Below are 26,468 nucleotides of genomic sequence, written 5' to 3'. Positions count from 1 at the left end.
AATTTTATTACAGATATCATTGTTTAAATCTGTATAATATAACTAAAATCATGTTTCTACATAATAATATATAAAATAAGATTTAGTTTTTCAAATGCATCAAATTTGAATTAGTATCAGTCAAGTTATCATGTTGTTAGATTCAGTAGAAATATCTAAAAATAACAAGACAGTTAGTAATGCATTGTACCCCATAGAATAAAATATATTATCCATACAATCTATAAATCAATTAAAGATTTTAATATATTGATATTTTACACATTTTATATGACATATATCTCAAAAATCTATAATAATATCTTAATATTCATTAGCTTAAATATGATTTGTGAATACATTTTTCTTAAAAAATTTTTTCGTTATTTGTTTGAATATTATTTGATTACGTAGCTTTTTAATTCATAAACATTAAATATGAATAAAAATCATTGATAGCAACAAATGAACTTTGTACATATTTTCCTCGAATCAATAGTTATCAAAAATAACCTTAAAATAAATGTTTATTTTTTTAAAAATAAAATATATTTTGCAAGCAGTTTGAACTATCATTACATAAAACATATTCTAAAGTTTTAAAATCTCAAATTAAGATTTTTAAATTAAGGTTGCTCTTACCAAATCTGACCTTTTACATAAGACTAGTAAGGAAAATCATTTTTATAATTTATTGAACTATTTAAAGTCAATACAAACTTATAAATTTATTTTATTTCTAAAATGCAGATAAACGCATTTAAGCATACACTATTTTCTCAAATGTTTTTAATAATATACTTAATAATGTAATACAAGAACTCAAAATCCTGCCATCTAGCCAAACTACCAACATCAAGACTGGTATAAAAATTAAAGATTTTGAGCTAATACTAAGTTTTCTGTAATTGATCTATGAATTATAAATTTCTGCTTCAATAACTATGGTCATTAGCATTGTATTTATATTCTATTTACATTTTAATAATTACTTATTCTATAAACTGTGTTGTATATGTAATGTATTCATTTAAGCCTAAAAGATATAAAAAAATTCTCATCTCATTTACTCATCAACTTCAATAAAACAAACTATCAAGTATATAATTAACCAACGATAATTTGTCTCTTTTGCAAGTCAACAGCATATATGGCTTTGAAATACCACAAATTTACGTAGTCTAAGGATTCTAAGTAACTTTACTATTAACATCATTAGTTATAAATACAAAGACCATAATTGAACCAATAAATATTAAGAAACCTGATTTAAACGATAAGATGGATCAACAACAAATTAAAAGTCTGGTTAATACAAAAAATAAAGTAATATACCTAATATATGTGGATAGAAAAAAAAACAAAACGCAAACAACTATAAAAGAACAACTTCTTTTTTGTACTCAAACACAGCTCAGGACATGACTCAACTAAACATAAATTCAAAACAGATAATACATTATAAAGATGACACTCAGTTATACTATGAATTCACGAAAACAGACAAAAAAATATTTATATGGTAAAAAATCCAGAACAAGCTTGACAAATATATTTATAAATCACAAAAATATGTAATAAGAACCAAGAATTTTTTTTTTAAAATAAAAATATTTTTGAAATAAATGTTCATTGTTCAACAATTAAAAAAAAAATTAGAAAAAATGTAATGCCCAAGGAAACGTTGACTAAATATATGTATGCAAAATGTATGATATAAATAACTAAACACTGTTAAACGCAAATAAAACCAAATAGTAAAATAGATTAAAATAGATTACCAATGGATAAATAATAATGTATAGCAGCAATCAAAATAAAACATTTTAAAATAATAAACAATAAAACGAAAACATAGTACTTATAAAAATAACGAATTGATTACCTATAAACTTAATAAAAGAATAATTTACAGTTGCGGGTGTTGCGGTCTAAAAACCGAATAATAATAATATTATAATATATTTTATATTTATAGATAATTTACCTTTAAACTGCATGGGAAAATGTTTAAGCCTTTACAACAAATTATGTCAAAAACAGGTCTTATTATAACAATAGAGACCATCTTTAATTTTACCAAATACAAACTAATAAGAACAATTTTCTTGAACATTTTCATAAGACCATTTCAAAAGTAACTTCAGCAATTGTTTTTTTACCCTAAACGTCTCCTCACTTCACCACCACAAAAAATAATATATTTTATATGAATTAGTAAAAATATTTATTATTTAGTAATTAAGAGCAATATATTTTTGGGTTAACGAATTATACGAGTAAAATCATCTTTTTTTTAAGTGATACTATATTTTATTACTTCTAATACCTTAAAATAGTTACTTAACTACTAAGCATTGTTGTAAGTCACTAGGGTTGGCAGTTTAATGGCCAATTTCAATTGAACGGTTGCATTGAGTATAGGTACCTAGGGAATAGAAAAACAACATTAACTATTATAAGAACCGAGAGTGTATAATATGGTTATTGGTTAGTAAGATTTTCAGTATACTTTAAAAAACCATTGTATAAATTGTTGAAAATAAAATAATCCAAATGCTTAAAAATATAATATAAAACTATTTAGAGCAAGGCTTAGTATAATATGAACATAAAATGTATAGATTACATATGAATGGGTATAATAATAATTAAATTTAACTAAAAATAAATTTTATATCAGTAGTTTTATCATAAGTATGCAGTTGATTTAAACCATTCAAAATAATAAAACAATATATGAATTGTTTTTAACAAATTTCCCCCTGTTATTACTTTTACATAATGTAAAATATATGATTCTAGAAATAAAAATATTAACTATTTAGAATCTATATATTTATTTATTTAAGTTTGATAATACTAAAAACAGTTGTATACAATTTGTTGGTTGTTATTTAAAAATAGAATAAATGTATATAATAATATTATATTATATCACATAAAGTTCACAATAATAAATAAATTTAAATCTAAAATTTTTACATACAAGTGTTATATAAAAAATGACAAAAATAATACATATTTATTTTGAACATACATTTTATTGTAAGTGTATGATAATACATTTGTTTACACTAGGTTACAATTTCACCATTTAATTAAATTATTTTGAAAGTTTTATATTATTTGAACATCACGACCATTTAAATAGATAACATCAATTTTTAAACTTTTTTAAAAATAAATAAATAAGCAGTGGCATTTTTAAAGTAGCTTAATCGGTATATAGAAGATAATAAAAAGATAATATTATTAGGTTAAAATTATAAAGTAAAATATGAAATAATAAAATCAAAATATATTATAATAATTTTATACTATATTAAGCACATTATAAAATATAATTTATTAAACATATTTTTTCAACGATTAAATATTTTAAATTTATTTTATATAATATATGTTTCAATTATAAAACACATTTTTAGTGCTACAATTTTTTGTTTAAGATGAACATTGAACTTATGATCTTAATTTAATTTAATTTTGTATTTTGAATTAAATTATAATTATAATAGAGTTTCTCTAAATCTTTTACTTGATTAATGGGAATTCTTAAAATATTTGACGCTCACTAGGTAGGTCCCATTATGCGTAATATATTTTGCGTAATTTAACGCGAAAAGGTTGATTAAAAATAAATAATGCTACAAGAAAGAGGAGGTACTGGATGCAAAGCAAAATTAATAAGTTAATGTAAGAGTATCTTCTTTGACATACAAAATTAATTAAAGATTATGTATAAAAACATTTAAAAATAATTTAATTTCACTGTATCATTATAGTTTCTTCTAACAAATTATATCGGAATACAAGAAATGATCAATTTTTATAATTATACATATTTATTATTATATTTTAACTCATATAAAGTATAAATTGCTTATAAACAAATATATTTTTTTGTATTTCATAAGTTTTATAAATGTATTTGATGGTTTTGCTCTAAATTGACAATGGAAAAAAAAATGGAATTAAAAAAAAAACATAATAGTTTTGAAAAATTTATAAATCCAATTATAATCTTAAACAAAAATTGTAGATCAATCATTCTATTTTTTTTTTTGATACCTACCATATGCATATAAATGTATCCAAAAATTATTGATAAAAGTAATGAAGTTCATATATAATACTACATAATATTCAACTTGATGTTGGTTAAATAATTTAACTAAACAGTAGTACTATTTAACTCATATTTTGTATAAAGAATTACATTAATGTTGTTAATTACAGATTGTTACAGATTAATATATATATATCGTTTTAAAAATAAAAATTTTTTGAGTTTATTGCTGTTTCAAAATTGGTGACTTAAAATTTCTATATTATTAAATATAAAAATAAAAATATGTATATAAATAAATAAATAATATTATGTTCATTTAAATAATATATACAAATAAGACATTTTAAAAGATATTTATCTATTACAAAACTACAACAATAAATTAATAGTATTAAATAACGTAAGAGAACATATAAATTGAAAATTGAAAACAGAACTATGTACTTCAGTTATTTCAGTTATTATATTTGTAATGACAATGTATTACTTATATTAAATGATTAGTATTTACAAAGAGAATAAAAAATAAGATACACGTTATAATGAAATCTTCATTATTTTAGTTAAACATTATACATTATAATATTATATAATATTAATCATATACTTTAAAATGTATCATTTCACACAATCCATAAATTATAAAAAAAAAAATATTCTCAAATATTAAGAATATACATGTTATTTAACTTTAAAGTTTTTTAAAATGTTAATATTTTTAACTTGTCCATTATTGTGTAATTTATATACATAATAACTCGTATTAATTTTTGTATAATAGCTCAGGATCGAATATCAAAAATAAAATAATTTAATTTTGTTATACTCATACATGTTTTGATAAAGTACAGATATCTATTATTTATCTATTCGAAATTTGAACAAAATCAAGAAATTTTGAATATCATGTTATTATACATTTTCTTATTAAACTAATATAGTAATTTCAAAATTAAATTTATATGAGAAGATAATGTACTTTCAAAACAGAAATACCTACATAATTTACAACCAGTTAATTAATTAATAGATTTGGTCATATTAAACAATATAACTTGTCTGTGCCATAAACTAATTAATTATTATTTAGGTTTATAAATGCATACCCTATGTTGAGTAAATTAGAACAATAATAAAATATGCACAAGGGGTATAATAATAAGTATGAATGAATATGCATAATTGATGCAATATATAATATCTATTATACATAATATTATATGAAGTAAAACACTCCAAATTTAAGTCAAATAAATGTATGGTTAAGTTAAAAACTCTTTTTATAGGACACTAAAATTTAATGCTTAATCAAATTTAGTTTAAAAATTTAAATTTGAAAGGTTCATTAAGTAAGCACTTAATAATAATCCAATAAAAAATATTCTTTGAATAGTTTCGTAAAAAATTTAAAACATTCATGTTGTATAACTAAATATGATACATATGCATATAATATTTATCTCTTTTAATATAATTCTTTATGATTACGATTATTTATTTGCATAATGTACTCTTATATTAAGGGATCTTCATACTTTTGTTTGAAACTTGGCAGTAGTGATGAACTTAAAATTATGTTGAAAATGAACTGAGAATAACTGTATAGTATTTCAGTTGTAAGTTTGGAAAAGAAATGGATTATATTCTAGTCTTGAAAGTTAAAATATTTGGTATTTGGTATGTAATTGATGGTAACTTGGACACTGCAGACGTTACAAAATGTGATTCATCCTTGGCCATTAGGAAACTGTAAGAGATTTGAGCGTGTCAAACTTTGAGCCTTGTTATGATAAGTTCAAATTGTCTAGTTATTTCTCTAAGAAATGTCCAATTATCGAGTTTTTATTTAATTTAATTCAATTTAATGGAATAGGATGACCATTTGTAATGCTATCTTTGTTGCATTTATTATTATTAACATTTATATGTCACTGACGAAATGATTGACGTGAAGGATGATATTGGAGAAGTGATTACGGTTTTGCCTGCAAAATCGGCGAGTTTATTTTCTTTAAGTTAGTGTCCAAAAAAGTTATATTCTATGATTATAAAATGTAAATTTTATTTTTAATATTATTGATAACACTTTGAAAGTCTGTAAAACTTATAGTATCTTAGAGGTAATATTCAGATATCATATCAAAGTCTTCCAAAAGGTCGTAAACTGTACTGTATAGTCTAAAATTAATTGATAAATACAAAAATATATGTATGTTAATATTGTAAATATAGAATAATCAAATCATCTTATGCAGTTAAAAAAATTATTCAATTTTTAATTTGAACTTCTATTAATATTCCAATGATATAATATGTCTTTTTTTTTTTGGTTCATCGTATTTTCAAGAAAAAAAAATATTTCAATTTCCAAAATTGAGTATGATTTTTGTTAGAAAATTGAATCTTGTTAGAACTTAGTATAAACTAAAAAAAAATACCCAGTAGTTTTAAAAATAATCAAATAAAACTAATAGAAAAAAAAATAACGGAAAACGGAAATAGTTACGCCCCAGTTGACTACAATATGTTTGACTGAGTAAATTTTTCGTTTTTTTATACATATAAGTATTATTAAGTATTCCACTTATACTATTTATTTCAATCCTAAAAATCAATATATTCATCACAACGCTCAGAATCTAAAACGTGTCAATGATTTTGAACAGTTTTCGATACTATAATATATAATTTTATAGTAGTTGAGTAGTCGATATCCAACAGAAATGATAGTCCAACAATCGTCTCCAAACAGTTGTTGGGTGGTTGCCATTGATTTATCCGTTTAGCTTCACGCCGTCCGTTTTCTTGTTACGAGTAATTGCTTTTTTCTGACTTCCTTTTCTTGCTTTTTTTTCTAATAGAACCCAATCCCAGTCATTGTATATATATATATATATATATATATATATTTATATATATATACTCCCTGTGAAATCCTATCTCTGAAAAGCGCGTTTTCGTGTCCCTCCAGAGAATACACTGTTTAGGTGAAAAAGAAGCTCGTTTTCATTTTGCTTCGGATGCGTAAAAGAAAATGATTTGCAATGCCTTATATGTCTGTTACCCTCGTGCTCGTTTCATTTCTCCGGGGATAACGATTTTCGAAAACTTTACCGCGACGACAAATTACCGAAAACTAATTTGATAGCACACAATAATTATAATGGAACTCTTTTGGTCATTATCGTATTAATAACAAAATAATCTTCCTCATAATGAATTCCCGTTTACTATAGCACTTCTAAACACAAAGGCTAAACGCTTGCATATAATACTAACATAAAAATATGTTTAATATTGTAAAAATCGTAGAAGGTTCAGAAGTTTGCACTCGTTGATATAATAATATATTTTCACCATTAATCTTATGTGTATGGCTATATTTGATTAAATGTTTTTATCTTCCTATACATGCCACTATCTACTTAGTCTTACGTTAGAAAACCAATCATAACACGAATAATACGCAATTGAATTATATCTACTTGTCATCTACAGAAGCTTCAATAGTTCTAATCAGATTAAGAATACTAAAATAATAGCCGATAATAATCAGTTATAAAATACCAAGTCGTTTCTTTTTTTAAATGTTTGTTTAGACTAGTAAAAAGATCAAATAAAAGTATGTCACATATATATAATACATACGAGTATAATTATTATTAATTATATTATATGTATATATATATATATATAATATATATATATATATATATATTTATATATATATACTCCCTGTGAAATCCTATCTCTGAAAAGCGCGTTTTCGTGTCCCTCCAGAGAATACACTGTTTAGGTGAAAAAGAAGCTCGTTTTCATTTTGCTTCGGATGCGTAAAAGAAAATGATTTGCAATGCCTTATATGTCTGTTACCCTCGTGCTCGTTTCATTTCTCCGGGGATAACGATTTTCGAAAACTTTACCGCGACGACAAATTACCGAAAACTAATTTGATAGCACACAATAATTATAATGGAACTCTTTTGGTCATTATCGTATTAATAACAAAATAATCTTCCTCATAATGAATTCCCGTTTACTATAGCACTTCTAAACACAAAGGCTAAACGCTTGCATATAATACTAACATAAAAATATGTTTAATATTGTAAAAATCGTAGAAGGTTCAGAAGTTTGCACTCGTTGATATAATAATATATTTTCACCATTAATCTTATGTGTATGGCTATATTTGATTAAATGTTTTTATCTTCCTATACATGCCACTATCTACTTAGTCTTACGTTAGAAAACCAATCATAACACGAATAATACGCAATTGAATTATATCTACTTGTCATCTACAGAAGCTTCAATAGTTCTAATCAGATTAAGAATACTAAAATAATAGCCGATAATAATCAGTTATAAAATACCAAGTCGTTTCTTTTTTTAAATGTTTGTTTAGACTAGTAAAAAGATCAAATAAAAGTATGTCACATATATATAATACATACGAGTATAATTATTATTAATTATATTATATGTATATATATATATATATATATATATATATATATATATATAAGATCTGTAAATTATTAAAAATAGATTTGAAAAAAATACGAAAACTGCGCGAAAAATAATTATTATCATAATATAAGAGCATGTCGTAACCATGCCATTATTTTAAAATGGATAACTTCAGCTTTATAAAGTGCAAAATTAAAACGTAATATAACAATAATAATGGTAATACGCCACCAACCAGATTCCAATAGTCGATAGATTGAGTCACTGAACCGGGTAGCTTGTTTTGTTTTGTTTTTAACATGAACCTACGCAGTATGGCGTATATAAAACATAGTTTTTCGATAAAACTTTTTATGTTTACTCTGTTTTTAATCATTCAAAAGTCTTTAAATATATAACGTAACATAATATTATAAATTTTAATCATTGATTGTTTATTTTCTACAATAACATCAGCACTCTCTTTAATGGATTATTACGGACCAAAATTTAAGTATAAAATGTTTTGCGTTATAATATTATACTGTTTATTTGCTGTTCTTGTGTATCTATTATCTCTCTTTATAGGATTTGTCTACATTAAATGGTTATATGCCTATTCTACTACTTCACTCAAGTCTCGAGCACTATACATACTTGTGAAGTCAAAAGTGAATGGGCAGTGTTTTTATTGCTAGTAAATACACTTAGAAGTTTTCAACCTTTAGTTTTAGGTTTCAAAAGCTTACTTTTATTATTAAAAAAATTATATATATTTATATATATATATATAATTCTCTATTTCTTATAGCTAAAAATATATTTATAGATAATACACTACAGATATTAGAAAATAGATTTGTTTAAAAATATAATACTCCATAACTACACGATTGTTTTATGCACCTGAAATATTATATATTTAATATACTAAAAATTATTTTTTTTTCTTAATTATAATAATATATTATTATCTACGACTTTATATTTTCGACTTTTTCATTATTAATATATCTACATTATGACAAACCAATGTTTTTCAGTATTTACATTTTTCAATGTCTTTACATTTCATATATTATATTTATAAAAAAAAAAAAATTACATGTTTAATCAATTATCTCATATTTTGGTGGGTGGAAGATGGGCTTTTTACAAACTGTTTAAAACAAATAAAATAATGGTTAACAATGTTATCAAATACAATCTTTTCAAATATAATTCATAATATACATTTTAAAAATTAGAGAATTTTATGTTTTATAAAAGTCGCTAAAACAACCACAGCAAATATTGTTTAAGAAAACCCAGTCTTGTATACGAGTAGCTTCAATATGATAATTGATAAATTTATTATTAAATTAATATTTAATACGTTATCTGTATTCATATATTAGATTTTTTACGATATTTTGATTTGTGTACAAGATATGAGTACCTATATGAAATATTTCAATTTAAACATATACATTAACAAATAGACAATGTGTATTATAACTGATATCAGGTATATTTAATCTTATATTAATGGTAACAAGACAAAAACTATTCAGCTAACGCGAATTTATTGTACAATAATTGTTTGTAGTTTAAAATTAAAATAGAAAATACGCATTTTAGTGATCCAAAGCTATTTTAATTTAGGTTATCATCCATTAGTAGTTATTTTACTTACTTTTTTTTTTATTTTAACATCATATATTCGCCATTATCATATCGTTTCTATTTGTTATTGAAATTCTCATTTTTTTGAAAATGGTTTTATTGGGTGACAATTGATAGGATCTTCATAAAAAAATGCCTGAATAAGAATGACAATTTATCAATAAAATGTGCTGTTAAAATTTATAAAAATAGGTACATAAATTGCAACATATTCAGCTAATCTTGTTCGTCCTATTTAAAAAAGCATATAAAATTGCGCCTACAACTCCTATATGTATAATATTATTAGTAGAAATAAATTATTATGTTCGAGATATTTTACTAAATCAATAACGTTTAAAATTATTGCGAGAAAATGGTCGTAAATTGAAAAGTTAAACTAATTAAAAATATTACTTTCTTAATTTTTTTTTAAATGTATTATAACTCAGTCATCATGGTCTTGTTTATACTCCCATTTTTTTCCATAGCAGACTTAAGTCTGGGAAAATAAAGATTTATTATCATTAAGTATTTTTGTTCTTAACGCTTCCCAGTCGTTTCTTTGCAGTCCACGCCATTCCTACTGAAACATTTGTATAGTAGTTTTGTTGCATGTTTGATAAAGTTGAACATTTCTATTCAAAACTTACACTCGTATTACTCGATGTGTAATATTATAATATAAATATATATGTATATTATGTATATATTTATACCATAAAAAACTCGCAGAAAAAAGTAATTATTGTGTCCTATTTGTATAAAAAAAAAAATTCATGTGTTAAAAATATGACTAAATTATATTTCTTTGTAAACACTTATAGTTTTAATATTCCACAACCATTTAATTATAATATATTATAATATGATAATAAAATATACGACAGTCTATAACCAACACGAAATTTAGACAGATAATATTATTACACTTTTGAAAAAAAATTAAAAATTGAAAAAACAAATACGTGCATTATTGAAATTGATACTACCAATAAATCAATTATAGGTACCAACAGAATTAATCTGTTATTAAAACTTATGCATAATAGTGTTGTATTAAAAACCGATCGCTAACAACAGTGTTTTTTTTTTTTTTTTATATAATTTAATCGAATAGCTTAGAATAAATCATTATAATATTCGATCATTAAACCATATCAATTTCCATGTAGATTATGCGAATATAATAATTTATTGTGTATTCCATTGCGATCGGTAAATAATGAAGGTTTAATGATGCCAATTAAATTGTATAACACTTCTTTAGAAAAGTTACTAGGAAGGTAACATTGTGTTACACAGACAAGAAATCATATTTCCGTAGATGGTCATGTTATAGTTCATGACCGATGAAATATCTGATCCTTTATTCAATTAGTTTCTAACAAACGCAAGCAACACTGCAATTGCAATATTATTTTTATCGATATTGTATTACATCGTGTGGTTTTCTTGAAATGGAAGTCCAGTTCAGTTTTATCTGTAAAATTCTCAGCAAATCTTTAGTCTCCTACTCGTATATACACCAGAGCTGAAGTGACTTCTATTAATTTTACACAACAATACCTACCTACCTATCTATAATTGAATTTGATTCATGGCGTAGGTTTGTACTTCATATACCTATTCGTATGTGTTTACCTCCAGCATTATATTCCACGTGACTACTATGTAATATCAGCAAACGCTAATTCCGTATTGTTTGTCCACTCGATTCATTATTGTATTTCATATTTCATATTTTTTGTTCATTTAATATGCACCGCATCAATTTATAATATAATATTATAATAATATTTAATAAAAATGACACTGCATTCGAGTACTAAAAATAATATTTGCATTCAAAACTACACAGTATCGTCGTAGTAATTATGTTTTATTCTAACTGCATCTATTTGCATACTTAGTTAAGATATTATATTGAAATATTTATAACAATTTTACTATACCTTTATAACAATATGTATCCATTATTTAGAATACCTTTTTGAATTCCTGAATATTTTTTTTTATCTCATACTACGTTTAAAATACGTCAAATTATTTCTGTACGTCAATATTTATTAGGATTTATGCCCACAATCGTAATTTATGATAATACACATTTTATCTTAGGTCCGTTTCAAAAAAACCTTCAAACAAAATTTATTCTGAAATAAAACACTCATTTTATGTCATTATTATTCTATTATTTTGGCATGCTTTAAAAACCATAGAATAAATTGAGTTTTTTTTATAAATATGATGCTAAATATTAAGTATTAAAAAAATCTAAATTTTGAATAAGTTTCATTTTAAGTAAAATGGACATTGAGCAAAGTTTTTTTGGCTATTTAAACAAAGCACTAGGTCGTTGCTTACAAAAATTAGAGGAAAAAATTAACAAAGTCATTGTTTAAATCAATAAATACACAGTGATTAGTATAATTTTTTTGTATATATTTATGAAATATATTTTAACATAAAAAATATAATATTATTATACTAAATATTTTTTTTTTGTGGTATTCGGTAAGTTATTAATTATCATTAAGTTATATTAATCATTAATTTTATTTGCTTTTCAATTAATACGAATGAAAAAAAAAATCTTTTTTTATAACAATTATAACAATTTACATTCCTAACATATTTACAAACCAAAGAACAGCGGCAATAATCAAAAACTGCAATATTATGGATCAAAAAACAAATGTTTTAATTTCTAAATAATTATTAATTATGTTTTTTTTTTATTAGTATTAAAATTACCAAAGGTTTTTCCCAAAAAACGCAAATTCTTTTATGTATTACAATTCGCCAATTTTACACCTCTTTTATAACTTATTAAATACATTACTTGTGATATATTTTATTCTATTGCCATATAACGACTTGACACAATTATGTATCAACCTATTTTTCATAGTTTTGGTAATTAATCTATGATTTTAGTTTATATAGATAATTTCAAATGTTATAGTTACTTGATATAATATAATATTATGCACTATACAATTTTATAATATTTGTCGTATTGTATTATTATTAACGAAGCAATTGTCAAAAATCTTACCAAATTCATCACCAGTGCAACGAAATTAGATTACAGAACTCAAATGCTGATATCGTGTTTAAATCAGCTATCATTGATTTAACATAAATTAATGTCAGTTGAAATACGCGACGAATTTAACTACCTACCTTTAATATAATATAATGCATATTACAATAAAATCATGCAACGCTGAGTGATGTTGGTAGGTATATCACGAATGATTGACTGTTTTAAATTCATAGCTTTATAATATTATTTGTTATATTATTTCTAACAACCCTCGACACAATGTATATATTCAAATCAGTTCAAATTTAAATAACGTGGTTTAAAAATATATACTTAATTAAACATGATTATCTGTATCATAACTCGTGAGCATGTGATTTTTGCTTTATTGTATTTCAATGATTTAACAATGGTTTGTAAATTATTTGTTTTTAATTCATTAAATAAGTTCTAAATCAAATGCTGCAGGTATATAATTTAAAAAACTTTTAGTATTATATAAACCAATTAGCATAATATTATGAATAATGATTAATAATACGGAATGTTTATTCATTTATTTAAGATAATTTATATGTATATACTATATACATATGTATTTAATTAATTTAAACATAAAATGACAATATTAAAACTTAATATTACGCACATATGTACAGTAATCTAAGTAAAAGAAGAATTTTATAGTATCAAGTCATATCTTGGTGTCATTTTCCAATTTTACAAATTGATATTTTTTTTCTAAATGTTATGAGTAGTTGATATAATTAAATTAAAAAATACCAAACGTAATTTTTTAAAGCACTCAGTTCTAATTAAACGATGTAGAATTAAGTAAATCCAACCTGTTATTTAATTTATAAAATATATATTTATTTTTATTTATTAAAATACAAATAATTATTTAGCCATAATGATAAGTCCATTAAATCTTTATATGTATTCATGTACACTTACTACAATTGTTACTATTTCAAATTATTATAATATAAATAACAGTAAACTGTAGAAATAAAAACAAGAGCAATTTGCTAAAAATATCTTACTCGTCAATTGTCGTCGTCGTCATTCATCGATATCATCTGGTAACCATCTACTGAGCCGAATTCCCAGAAGCATTTATTGTCATGGATTATGTGTAGCGTTTCTCTCTGTCTTAAAGTCACATCCGCCCGTTAAGACTACACTTTAACGGGTCTGGGAAAGTGGAAAAAGGAGCTCAATGTGGAACAAACCTCCTTCCTACTGATTTTTCTCTCTCTCCCTCGACCGTATCAACAAAAAGACTTTCGTCTCTCCCCTCAGTTCTTGCCAGCCCTTTCCATGGATCTTTAAGTGTACATCATGAACAAATGGCTCCCAGATTTAAGCTCATGTCTACTTGCTGTAAATCAATGTTGCATTGTCCCCTTTTATCTCTTTTTATTATTTGTCTTTATTATTATTTTATATTATTCATATGAAATCTCATTTCTTTTTTTTTTTTTTTTTTGTTTTAGGTTTTTTAAATCTCAACTCCAATCAACACCTCAAGTCACCGTCCAACTACGGTCTCATGGATCAAATAGCAGCCCTGCATTGGATACAAGAAAATATAGCTGTATTTGGTGGTGACCCAAGTAACGTAACATTAATGGGTCATGGCACCGGGGCTGCTTGTGTTGGTTTCTTGATGTCATCTTCCGCAGTACCAGATGGTAAGTATTTTATAAATGCAAAAATATTACATTTATTCACAGTTTTTAATATTAAACATTTAACATTTAATAAAATAATTATCAATAAACCCTTGATAAATATAATGTATCTATAGAGAAAAATAAATATTTCATGAATTTTTTTTGAATTTATATATGAAAAATATTTGTAAAATATAATGTTAGTTTAAACAAAAAAAAAAAAAACATTAAGAAAAAAATCAATGCAAATATTTGTTCTTATAGTTACTAGGTATTACAATAATAATATACTTTTGATTGGTATTAATTATTATCTTTAATTTATTTAATAAATTGACAATCTAATGTAATCAAAATTATAATTCAATGTGAAAACTATTTATAATATTTTGTATTTTTATCCTAATTGTTGTTCACCTAATTCTATAACACACACACACACACACACACACACACACACACACACACACACACAACACACACACACACACATATATAATATATATATATTTATACTGCGTTTTTTATAAAAGGCAGACTCTATTTAAAAAAAAAAAATAAAATCAAAATAGTACATAAAAAGTTCAATTTATTAGTGCATGGAATAGAAAGATATATTATACTCGTACAAACTATAAACGCCTTTGTTGTTAAAAGGAATCGTGCCAAATCTTTTGACTTAACTTAAAAAAGTTTGTTTTGTGTGAGATTATTTTTGTCTTCTACGTATCCTCACTTACCATAGCAACACATTATAATATTTTTGACTATAAACGTTAGATATTATAAAAATATGTTTTTATTAAAAACGTTTTAAAAATAAAATACACAATATTATGATATATTTTAATTTAAATTACTGAGTTATTAGTTTTTCTAGACAATTAAAAACAATAATTACTGATAATAATAACACATTTAATTTATAAATATTAAACTACGAGATTGGGATTTATATTGATGATTATTATAATGCATATGAAATACAAATACTACTAGTTAAATCCAGTTACTTTTAATCCAATAAATATAATGTATGTATATTTTGTCTGTATGGATACTATTAAAGTCTATTTCTTAGATAAGTCATTTATTGGAAAATCATGTAATATATTTTAAATCCTATAAACTATTTTTGTTTTTAATATTTACTATTCATTTTTATTTTCTTGGTATTAGTAAACTGTATATATGAATACATCCACTGGGTTAGTATCTAATGTCAAACTCAATAATTATTTTTACCAGGCGTAATATATAAAAAGAATATATCTAATCGAGTTAACTTGGTTCTTATTATTTTATTGAAGAACCATTTAAAACCACAATACGTATGACACAAAAAATTATAGAATTTTCGAAAAAGCGATTAAGGTTAATAAGCTTAATTTCAACTAGTTTCTTAATTCTTTGTTCATTTTTAAATCGGTGATAAATGATCTACTCTGGGTTGCAACGTTAGTCTTACCCAGGCAACTAAGGAACAGTTGTTAAAAAGCGCGTACGGCATACCAATACACAGCTAATAATAATTAATTTTTTTGGCCAGCTCCAGTGGGAGCTTTTATCGGGTCGTTTATAACGTCCCACTCGTCGTTTTCTCCACCGACTTTCATGAAATAAACTCCTATAAAGACATAAAGGTTTTAGCCTTTCTCAGACCAAGGTGGTGTGATATGAATTCGTAAGCAGAGCCCGAGAAGGGTCGATCCAATCTGACCGACCGTAAAATTCCTGTTGAGATTTATTGTCTGTGGCCTCGCTGTGTCGGTCCTTTTTGTTTTCATTCGAATTCTTACGGGGGGTTTTTTGTTCACTTCATTGTTTTCCATTGTACATTAACAAATACCGTGATGAATTTTGCAGGATGGTAGTTTTTTTCCTTTAATTGTGCGTTTGGTTACTATTTGCTTTGGAATTTTCCACATTAGAGTATCGGGAAAAACTTTTACGCTGGCGCCACAAGATGAATTCGAGCCACAATCGCAGTCTCACGTCACATTCTCCGCTTCCTCTTGTACAATATGATGGTGCTTCAGAAAGCTTCGACCGACTTAGTTTAATGGATAATTTGGAAGAGTGAAATGTTTAAATTACCAAAATTAAGAACCCCAATAAGTGCATCTACGTATTTGTTCATATAATACGGTAAAATGTTCGAGTGAAATGTCGAAAATATAGTTACTTTATGTGTTAGTTGGATTTTTCTCGCTTCTCTACAGTTTTAAATTAGGTACTATAAAATCTGAATTATACTTTTATCAGAATATTACGTCTTATTAACTAAAGACAATTTTTTTTTATAATTTTAAATTTATGTATTTACTAACCATGTGAGCTATATTATATTAAGTTAATAACTTCTAATTCATAAATTGTGTCGTATGTATTTTTTTATGATCAGATAAAATAGTTTTCATAATAAATAATAATATAGCTCGGTGTTGGCACCAATCACTAAAGATTAATATTGATGATAGCAGTTATAGCAGTTATCTATACCTATTTTATTAAACAATATGTGTACATCATATTTTGTTATAGTTCGTGATATTAAATTACTATTAGGCTATTAAGTAATTTTTAGGTTATTCTGTTTATTTTAATAAAATTATTTTTAAAAAGAAGCATACTCAGAAACGTATTAAAGAGTTTGGCAAGTAGGTCAACTTGTCATTATTATAAATTGTAATGTTTATGGCCATTTATGCTATATTGAAAATTATCATAAATCACGTAAGAACCACAAAAAAACAGCAAAAACCTTAAAAATAAAATGTATTGTGCTAGCAAAATATATACATAAGCATAGAATAGAGAAATACACCAATAATAACGTTAATAATTACAATTAATAATTCATTATAATTCACTAGGTGACATAATGACGTATTATTCATAAATTCATAAAATATAATGTAATAAATATGATTTTCTATATTATTTTGTTTGGTCTGAAATCAGAATATAATCTTGTGGCCCTCACACGAGTTCTTTTAGTGGTTCCCAGTACTAATATTTATTACGAAATTAAATATAAGTATATTTAGATATGTAATAATTTATTTATTTTAATCGAAAATTACTTAATTATTGTATTATACGAGTAGTTGAAGGTAAAAATACAACGAAATAAATTTTTATTTATATATATATATTATATATATATTACATGTAAAATATATTTATTTTACTAGAGTTATAAAACCTAATTTATTGTATATAAATATACAATTATTCTTAGTTTATAAATTATTTATTTTTAACCAATGACATTTTATATTAACTTACTGTTTTCTAACTACCTTAAATCTACTACAGTAAGTTTCACATACCCATAGCACTATAACGCACTTTAACTTTATTCAAATAGTATAATATTGCATCTCTCATTTCTGACATACACTTCTTGATAATCATTCACATCAATAGAAAAGGTGGTGATACTGTAACCCCCTAAATTAGCTGTTGTGATAAATAAATAAATTTTAGCTTGAAGTGTTATATCAATAAATTGCTTCTCTTATCATATATGATTTTATCTATAAAGTTAGTTAGTTATTATTATTATACACATAAGCGTATATTTTTATTGTATTTGTAACACAGGTTTTAAGTTTTCCAATGAAAAAAAAAATATATTACTTTTATTAATTTAAATAAAACTCAATTATAACCACTAATAGTATATTAAACACTATTATGATTCTAGCGTAATACATATTTTGTAAAATTTGTTGATGTTTAATGGACTTGATCGTACGAAAATATCATTAATTAAAAAATAAAATAAAAAAAAAAACAAGGGAAGAGGTAATTTGAACTAAAATATATTTAACAAGATTATTTTGATCATAAAAACTTAATTTATGATGAAATTTATTGTACGCAAAATGTAAGTCTCTCGTTGTTGTAATAAATAAACAAATAAAAATATTTAAACGTTGAATAATCACTGATGGAAATTTTGAAGTCTTCTATCGCATATTGCTGTTTATTTATAGTTCAAATTCGAGTAGTTGATTTTATCAATTATGAATAACATTATAAATAATTTAATAATTGTGTCTAGGGACTTAATTTTTATCTTTGAGATATATTTTACATCAGCTTGATTTTCTCTCTATTGTAGATCAATGGTTAGTTGTTTAGTCAACTAGCAGTAAAACGAATTTTAAGTAAGTAACCGAGTAAAACTTCGGTATAATATCGGAAGTTGATTAAATTGAAATTCACCATTTCAAAGGCATAAACCAACAAAATTTATTTTAACAAGATTCAAAATTTTAATCGACACACAATAAAAAAGTATTAATTTTAATTTAACAATTTACACAGGTTCATATAAATATGTATCAGAATATAATATATATATATATATATACATACATTATACATAAATGTATACATTATCAAATAAAGTATAACTATGATAAAAAATAATACATATATGAGTCATTATTAATTGATAAGTATTTATTTTTATAAATAATAAACTAATAAAACAAATAAATTATTGCGTATACATATATTTGGGTGAGTGTGTATGTGTGTGTAGACGGTTACGCTTATTCGGTCTATAATGTTTTCAAAATTTGAAATGCTACAAAACACACTATAAATTGTCGATATCAAATTTCTGTAAATAACGTAATTAACTATTACTTTTTTATTATATTTATCGTAGTCATTATAAACCAGCAGACGTGTATTATATTAATAACAATTAAAAAATCTGAATATTTAGATCCAAAATTGTAAGTTATATCATGAGAGTTATAGTAAAAAAAAAATGCATTATATTGAAGAGAAATTGTTATATCACGATATTTTCAAGGGAATAACAGTTTTATTGATTGTATCGAGGTCTTCATAGTATCACGAATGGACTGTAGTTTCATAAAACCATATCTGTGCAGTAAAAATCTAAACACGCACTCGTCCCACGTGTCCGGAAATCTCTCAACATGACGTGTCAACTTTGCCGTGTTATCGGTTCGTTACAACCGATCGATTATTGTTCTAGTATCGTTTCTTAGTTAGTTAGTGGTTCAAAATTCAACGTCAGTTGTCTACATTTTATTTGATATAAGTTCCTATGCAGCGACTAATAGTAATTGAAATGGCCCACGATGTAGTTTGGTTACCTAAAAATTCGAATTTCAAAAAAAAAACTTGATTAATTCAACCAAATCAGTCTCACTATAATACCTAAAAATCTAAAATATTATTATATTTAAGCTTACGCCTAAAAAAGACATTGTCTATTTATACACAAAATTCTAAGTATTAAAAACTTGAACTCAATGAAACATTTCCAATGCCATTTTCATTATCCAAATGTTAAACAAATGACCGTGCGATATTACACTTTTTCAGTGCCCCTTAGGTCATTACATCTTCGTAGGTATAGTGGCACTACTTAGAATCGCAATCCGTTTGTTTCTTACATTTGAACAGCAGATCAAGATGGTAAATATAACGTACACGTACACATAGACCGTCTATGGCAAAGTGCAGTGAGAAAGTAATAAAAACTAAACAAATAGTTCGTTTGGCCGAAACGTGTACGAACAGTCCAATGACGTTTATTCAGGACGATAAAAAACAATAGTTCGGCCAATGGTTATGATAGTAAGAGGGGAAGAGAGATACAATTCTAATATTTCGGGCTCGAAGTGTCTCTCTAAACGTCGATAAACGGCAAACGGTATATCGCCTACGATCCCTGTTATTCCTTCGTATTACAACCTTTATTGTGTTAGCAAATAACACTTATACTCAAGACACTGACGACATCTGTGCGAAGTGCTTACCATAAAATCTAAAGAACTTTAAAAAAAAATATTATCTTCATATACTATTAAAAAATCCAAATTATTGGACGAAATTGATTATAATATTGAAGAACAATAATAACAACCTTAAATTTTAACTTTTTATATGAATCTCTGTCAATATATTTTTTATATTGTACAAAATGAAATTCAATGTAAAAGTAATATTAATATGATAATCATTGTAAATTATATCGGATTATTTAATTAAGCTAGATTATATTATTCAATAACTGTTATAAACGTCATATTTGTTTAAAAATGCGTACGTATGACCGTGTTCATAAGCCTTTGAAAATATCACATCAAAATATAAATTAATCATAATCTGAAAAATAAATTGGCAATGTTAACGAATTGAATAGCATTAGTTTTGATTTTAAGAATAAAGATAGAAAAATGATTGTATGATACCATGTTTACAGTTTTCTAAACAAAAATCGTTTAATTTTTTAAGCGCCTTGTAACAATAATAACATAACAAAGTTTAAAATTGAACATAAAAATATATAATAAATACGTATTATTATTTATTTCGTAGGTATCGATAATATTGAAGTATCTGCTAAAACATACACGGAACACACACACGCACACAAACACACCACTCATAAAACACAAACTTTTATCAAATCGTATAAATTTCACACGCGTCCATTTTCGATCCGATCGTTTTCACTTCGAATCTTTTTTTTTCACGGCAACTGTGATTTATGTACGTCAGATTTTACGCCACACCCCGTTGACGACGGCGTTTATTATATTATTTTTGTCGCTGGCGATTTTTTTTTCCTAGCCTCACAGTACACGGTTTGTAATAAATCCGATTTTTTTTTTTAATTCGAAATCATTTGTTCTCTGCTTTATTTTCCATTAAGCCGTCACACTTGGGTGGATGACGGTCTAACGACGCTGCGGAGCGTAGATGTGATGGCGGACGAGAATCGACGTGATGACCACGTATGTACAGAGTGATTCACTAAGCACAATTATTCCCTTTTTATTCTTCAATAAGTCGGATTTTGGGAATTTTTAAATATACTTATAGACTATATTATTATCACATTATCGAAATTTTTTCAAAGAACCTCAGAAGTGTCCTTCGGAGATTCAATTTTTTTTTCAAATTTTTATTTTTATTTTTACCTTACAGTACTATTATTTGGACGATATTTTTTCAAAAAATTATGACGTATCATAATTCAAACAAATTTTTTTGAGTTATTTGCTTTTGTGTAATAAGGAATAAGGATTATATAAATCCGTCATAATAGGTTTAGAATATATATAAGGTTGTGGTTATTTTAAAATGTTACTAATTATTTGCATCTACCAATAGTTATAATTTATAGAAATAGTTCAAGTATAGTAAATACTATATATTATAATATGTAATATTTTATAATTTTGAAGATAAAATTGTAACGATTATTATTCTTGATACAATTTTATTATATTAGTAACTGCAAAACGACTACTTGTTAAAATGTTTAATTAGGAACATCAAATCGTTATGAAAATATTTTCACAAAAATGAATTTTATATCGTCTCTGGAAATTCCTTAAAAATTACGAAAGTTCTAAAAAATTTAAAATATGGCCTTTAAGACGTATACTTAAAAATTCCTGAAATCAGTATTTAAATTAATTAATCATCAAATGATAAAAAAAAAAATGGCCATGATCGACAATCACCCTGTATATAACTACTGTATATATGATGTATGCCAAACACACGAATTTCGTCGACATTGTGGGACGGGAACGATGGTCGTGGTGTAGTTTCCGGGTGAATACCTGTGCGGGCTAGTGAGTATAAGAGAAAATCGGTCCGTCATGTTCAAGGATCGACGCGATTACTATTACGACCACGGTGGAATCGGCTTAAACTGCAGACGTCGATCGTTTAACCCATCATTCGGTCCAGTTTGCATTATATTTTCACTGAAGTATCCAGTTTTACACGTGTCTGCGCTGTAACAACAATATCGTGATTACGCAGATTATCATCGTTGTTCCTGAACTCGAGCTAGTGGGGGGGGGGGTTTGTATATTAAATTCAATATAAAAAAAATAAATTGTATTGTGTATAGAAGTGCAATCGCTTCGGGCAATCGTTTTTATACTCGATCACACACACGCCAGTAATAATATACATATTATTCAAAAAATCATACCTACATTGTATTATGTAATATGAAATATGTACATAAATACGTTGAAATTATTGTCATTTAAAATAAACGGTGATATTAATACACAATAAGATTTTTTTTTTTCATTATCATTCCTATTTTTATTTTTATAACTTTTTATAAACTTGTATTAATATTTAAGTAAGTATGATATATTTTTAATTTTTACAGTTATATCTATTATAATACACATCGATAAACAATTATTGTATTGACATTTTAATTTGGGACTATATTAATATATTATATTTTTTAAATCAATAGAAATAAAAATAATAAATCAATGATACATGTGTATCTAAGTGATATAGATTAAAACTCAGATTTAAAAAAACAGTAATTGTATATTTCTTAGGAATTGAGTATTAAAAAAATATATTTATATATTATTATTATTATATAATTCGTACTTACATTTGTTTCATAATATGTTTTTATCTTTATCCCAGGTATAGAAATTAAAAATGTACATATTATCGCATTTATAGGTATTTTTATAGGTATTAAAAAAAAAAAAAAAACATACACATTATTAGGTATTTATATTTAAAATCTGCTTATATTCATAGAGCTTCGATATGCACTCGACGGTATTACATTGTATAGGTTATGTATTTAAATATTAGTGTTTTTTCAACGTGTTTTCGTACACAATGATATGCATTACCAACGCGTAATCGTTATTTTTTGAGTAGCCGAGTGGAAAAGTAATATACGTATTCAAAACATTTGTGTACATGTGATATTATTATTGAAAGTCCAGTGAATTTACAATAAATTTTTTTGAAAAATTCATTCGAAGTATCATTTTTTTTTGTAAATATTATAACCATATCAAAGATATCAGATATAATATCATATTAATACCATTGTAATATTTTATAGGGCTAATTTATGAAATATCTAAATATTCAAAATGTCATAAATTATTCTCGATTTATTTAAAGTATCCCAAAGCGAATGACAAAATTCTAAACTTTAAGCTGCAGGGGGCAGACAAAGAAGATTATATAAATAAGGTGTACCATGGATATATTGACAATTTTACAACGAAATTACATTTGAATGTGTCAAATCATTGTGACACACCCTGAAAAAGTACTATGTAGGTATAATATATTGTCTACAATACAAATAATTTACCTATTCGCTGCCACATACGTTTCATACGTATGCTCATTCTCGACCGGAAGACGACACGCCTCGCCGACGTGATTTACACTCTATACGGCGTCGACAACGGCTTTAATAGACTTGCCCATGAAATTAATATATTGTACACGCAAAGACACGCATTTTGCGTCCAGCGTCGTCCACAAATGGACTGACCAGATTTATTTTCCATCTGTTCGATGCTTATCAAATGTGTTTTTCGTCGGATTTGACGAGGGTCATATACTTTTTTTTTTAGATGGAAAAATACCGAAAATATCAAAGACTTTATGAACATATTGAACACATCCCGAGTGCGTGTATTTGTCGAATATGTATAGATATAGCGAAGTTTGTCTATCGACTTCTGGACTCAATCGTATCTAAGTGTATTTTTATATACCCACCAAATAAATGGTTTTGATAGAATTATAGTTATGCGTATTGTATGGAAATTATTAATAAATTTGTTGTACTCATATGTACTGTATTCTGTACGTCTTGTATCGTTATTATTACAGAATTCAAAATTTATTATACCAAGAAAGAAATTTTTTTTAAGATAAATCATTAGCCGTGTTCGGTATTCATTGAAATTAAATTGCACTTGTGAAAAAAAAAAATTAAAAACATTCTGCTCAAATATTATATTGACTAAGTTGATAGAAATATTTATTATACAATATTTTAAATACACAAGTCATTAAATAGACTAACTGATTCTTGTAAAAATGAGCTTGAAATATATTAAAATATTTGCTAGGTATATGATTCAAAAATTAAAATAAATGAAATATATTATGCATTCAAATTTTAATTTTTAATTATACAATATTATTATACTCATATAATCATTTGAATTCTCCATAAAAATAAATGTTTAGATTAATACTTACATTGTATAAATATGTAGACTGTAGATATATAAATCTCATTTTAATAATAACAATTATTATTAAATGTTATATGAATTTATACAATATACACAATATTCTAAATGATGTATATTTAATTCAAAGGAAACAGAATATACCTAAGAAGAAACTATTAAAAATTTATAAAATAATAAATTTAAATAGATAAAATGTAAAAGCTTAAAAAGAAGTTGAAAGAAAACTAAAATTAACATTGAATTCTTCACTAAGAATTTATTATAATAAAATTTTACAAAGAACTGCAGTGTAAGTGGATTAAATATTGAATGAGCAAGAGTTGGCATATCGTTAAAAACAAAATAGTAAAATAAATAAAATAAAACAGACGCCTATTATACTCTTACTTTCAAATAATTCAAAATAAAACTTAAGTAGCAAAAATTAAGTACAACAGTGATCAAGTGTGAATTCAATATTAGTAAGACAAAAAAAAAATAATAAAAGGTATATAAATAATATTAATGAAACAAAATTTCAAAATAATGGTAAATTGTTTTCATATTCAGTCGTCAAATTTTAAAACAAAATTATTTATTTGAATACTTCTATTACACAATTATATGGTAAATAATTCCATGCTTAATGTGTGTTGTATAGAAATTTGATGAATAGACACAATTACACAATAGATTTATTCAAATCGTATTGGCCATGATTATAATTTATATATTAAAAAAAGAAAATAATTAATTATTTAAATCATATTTTTCATATTATTTAATTACTATTAGCATTATAAAGAATATTTTAAAATATCCAAATAAAAGCGTCTAAAATATTGAACAAAAGAGTTATGAATTGATAGAAAAAGAGAGGGAACCTGATTCGAAGCTTTTAAAAAACATCACACCATTCATGATATTCCATGCAACCACATAAAAACGATATTTGATAACGTTTTCAGAGCCAAAAAGCCTGACGAGCTTGTGGTGGATATGAAAGGAAAACCTCCAAATTAATTCAAATACATGGTTTTATACCATGAATTTTAAATTAGCAAAATATCACCCCAAAAAATAAAACGTATAATGGCCATCAGTGGCCGTTTGATTAAACTTTTAACAGAAATATAACTACAACAAAAATGTAATTTAAATATGTATAATGTATACATATATATATATTGTTACGTATTATATTATATATGTTTAAACAATTTAAGCTTATCGCCACATACCAGTACTAATAATACACTAAACTAATACCTAAATCTTCTCAAAGTTATTCAAAACTTAGCACTGAGCATATTGTAAATAATCTTGAAATTATGATTATGTTATAATTATAATATTCTTATAATATAGGATAATTTAATGACTATCTAAGACTATCTATCATAAAATACACTTTTATGTATTTATATAATATAATATAATAATATAATTTATTGTAAAAACTGGTGTTCACTTTTTTTTTTTAATATTGCAATTTATACATACATTATATTTAAATATTGTTTAATTCATTA

At 24.6% G+C, this 26,468-nt stretch overlaps 1 protein-coding gene across 3 annotated transcripts in view; it reads left to right on the top strand.

Moving 5' to 3' along the window:
• Nucleotides 1-26,468, top strand: part of LOC114131757 (neuroligin-4, X-linked-like) — a 502,436-nt gene that overhangs the window by 390,256 nt on the left and 85,712 nt on the right. For 2 of the 3 annotated variants that reach the window (XM_050199849.1, XM_050199848.1), the window contains one exon: nt 14,702-14,899. In XM_050199849.1, the coding sequence (XP_050055806.1) occupies nt 14,702-14,899 (198 nt within the window). Of the gene's footprint in view, nt 1-9,097; nt 9,204-14,701; nt 14,900-26,468 lie in introns of those variants that run through there. The other variant, XM_050199850.1, reaches the window with a different exon arrangement.

The sequence above is a fragment of the Aphis gossypii genome, chromosome 2, assembly GCF_020184175.1.
Source record: "Aphis gossypii isolate Hap1 chromosome 2, ASM2018417v2, whole genome shotgun sequence".
Lineage (NCBI taxonomy): Eukaryota > Metazoa > Arthropoda > Insecta > Hemiptera > Aphididae > Aphis > Aphis gossypii.
This window is presented reverse-complemented; position numbering and strand designations above follow the sequence as displayed.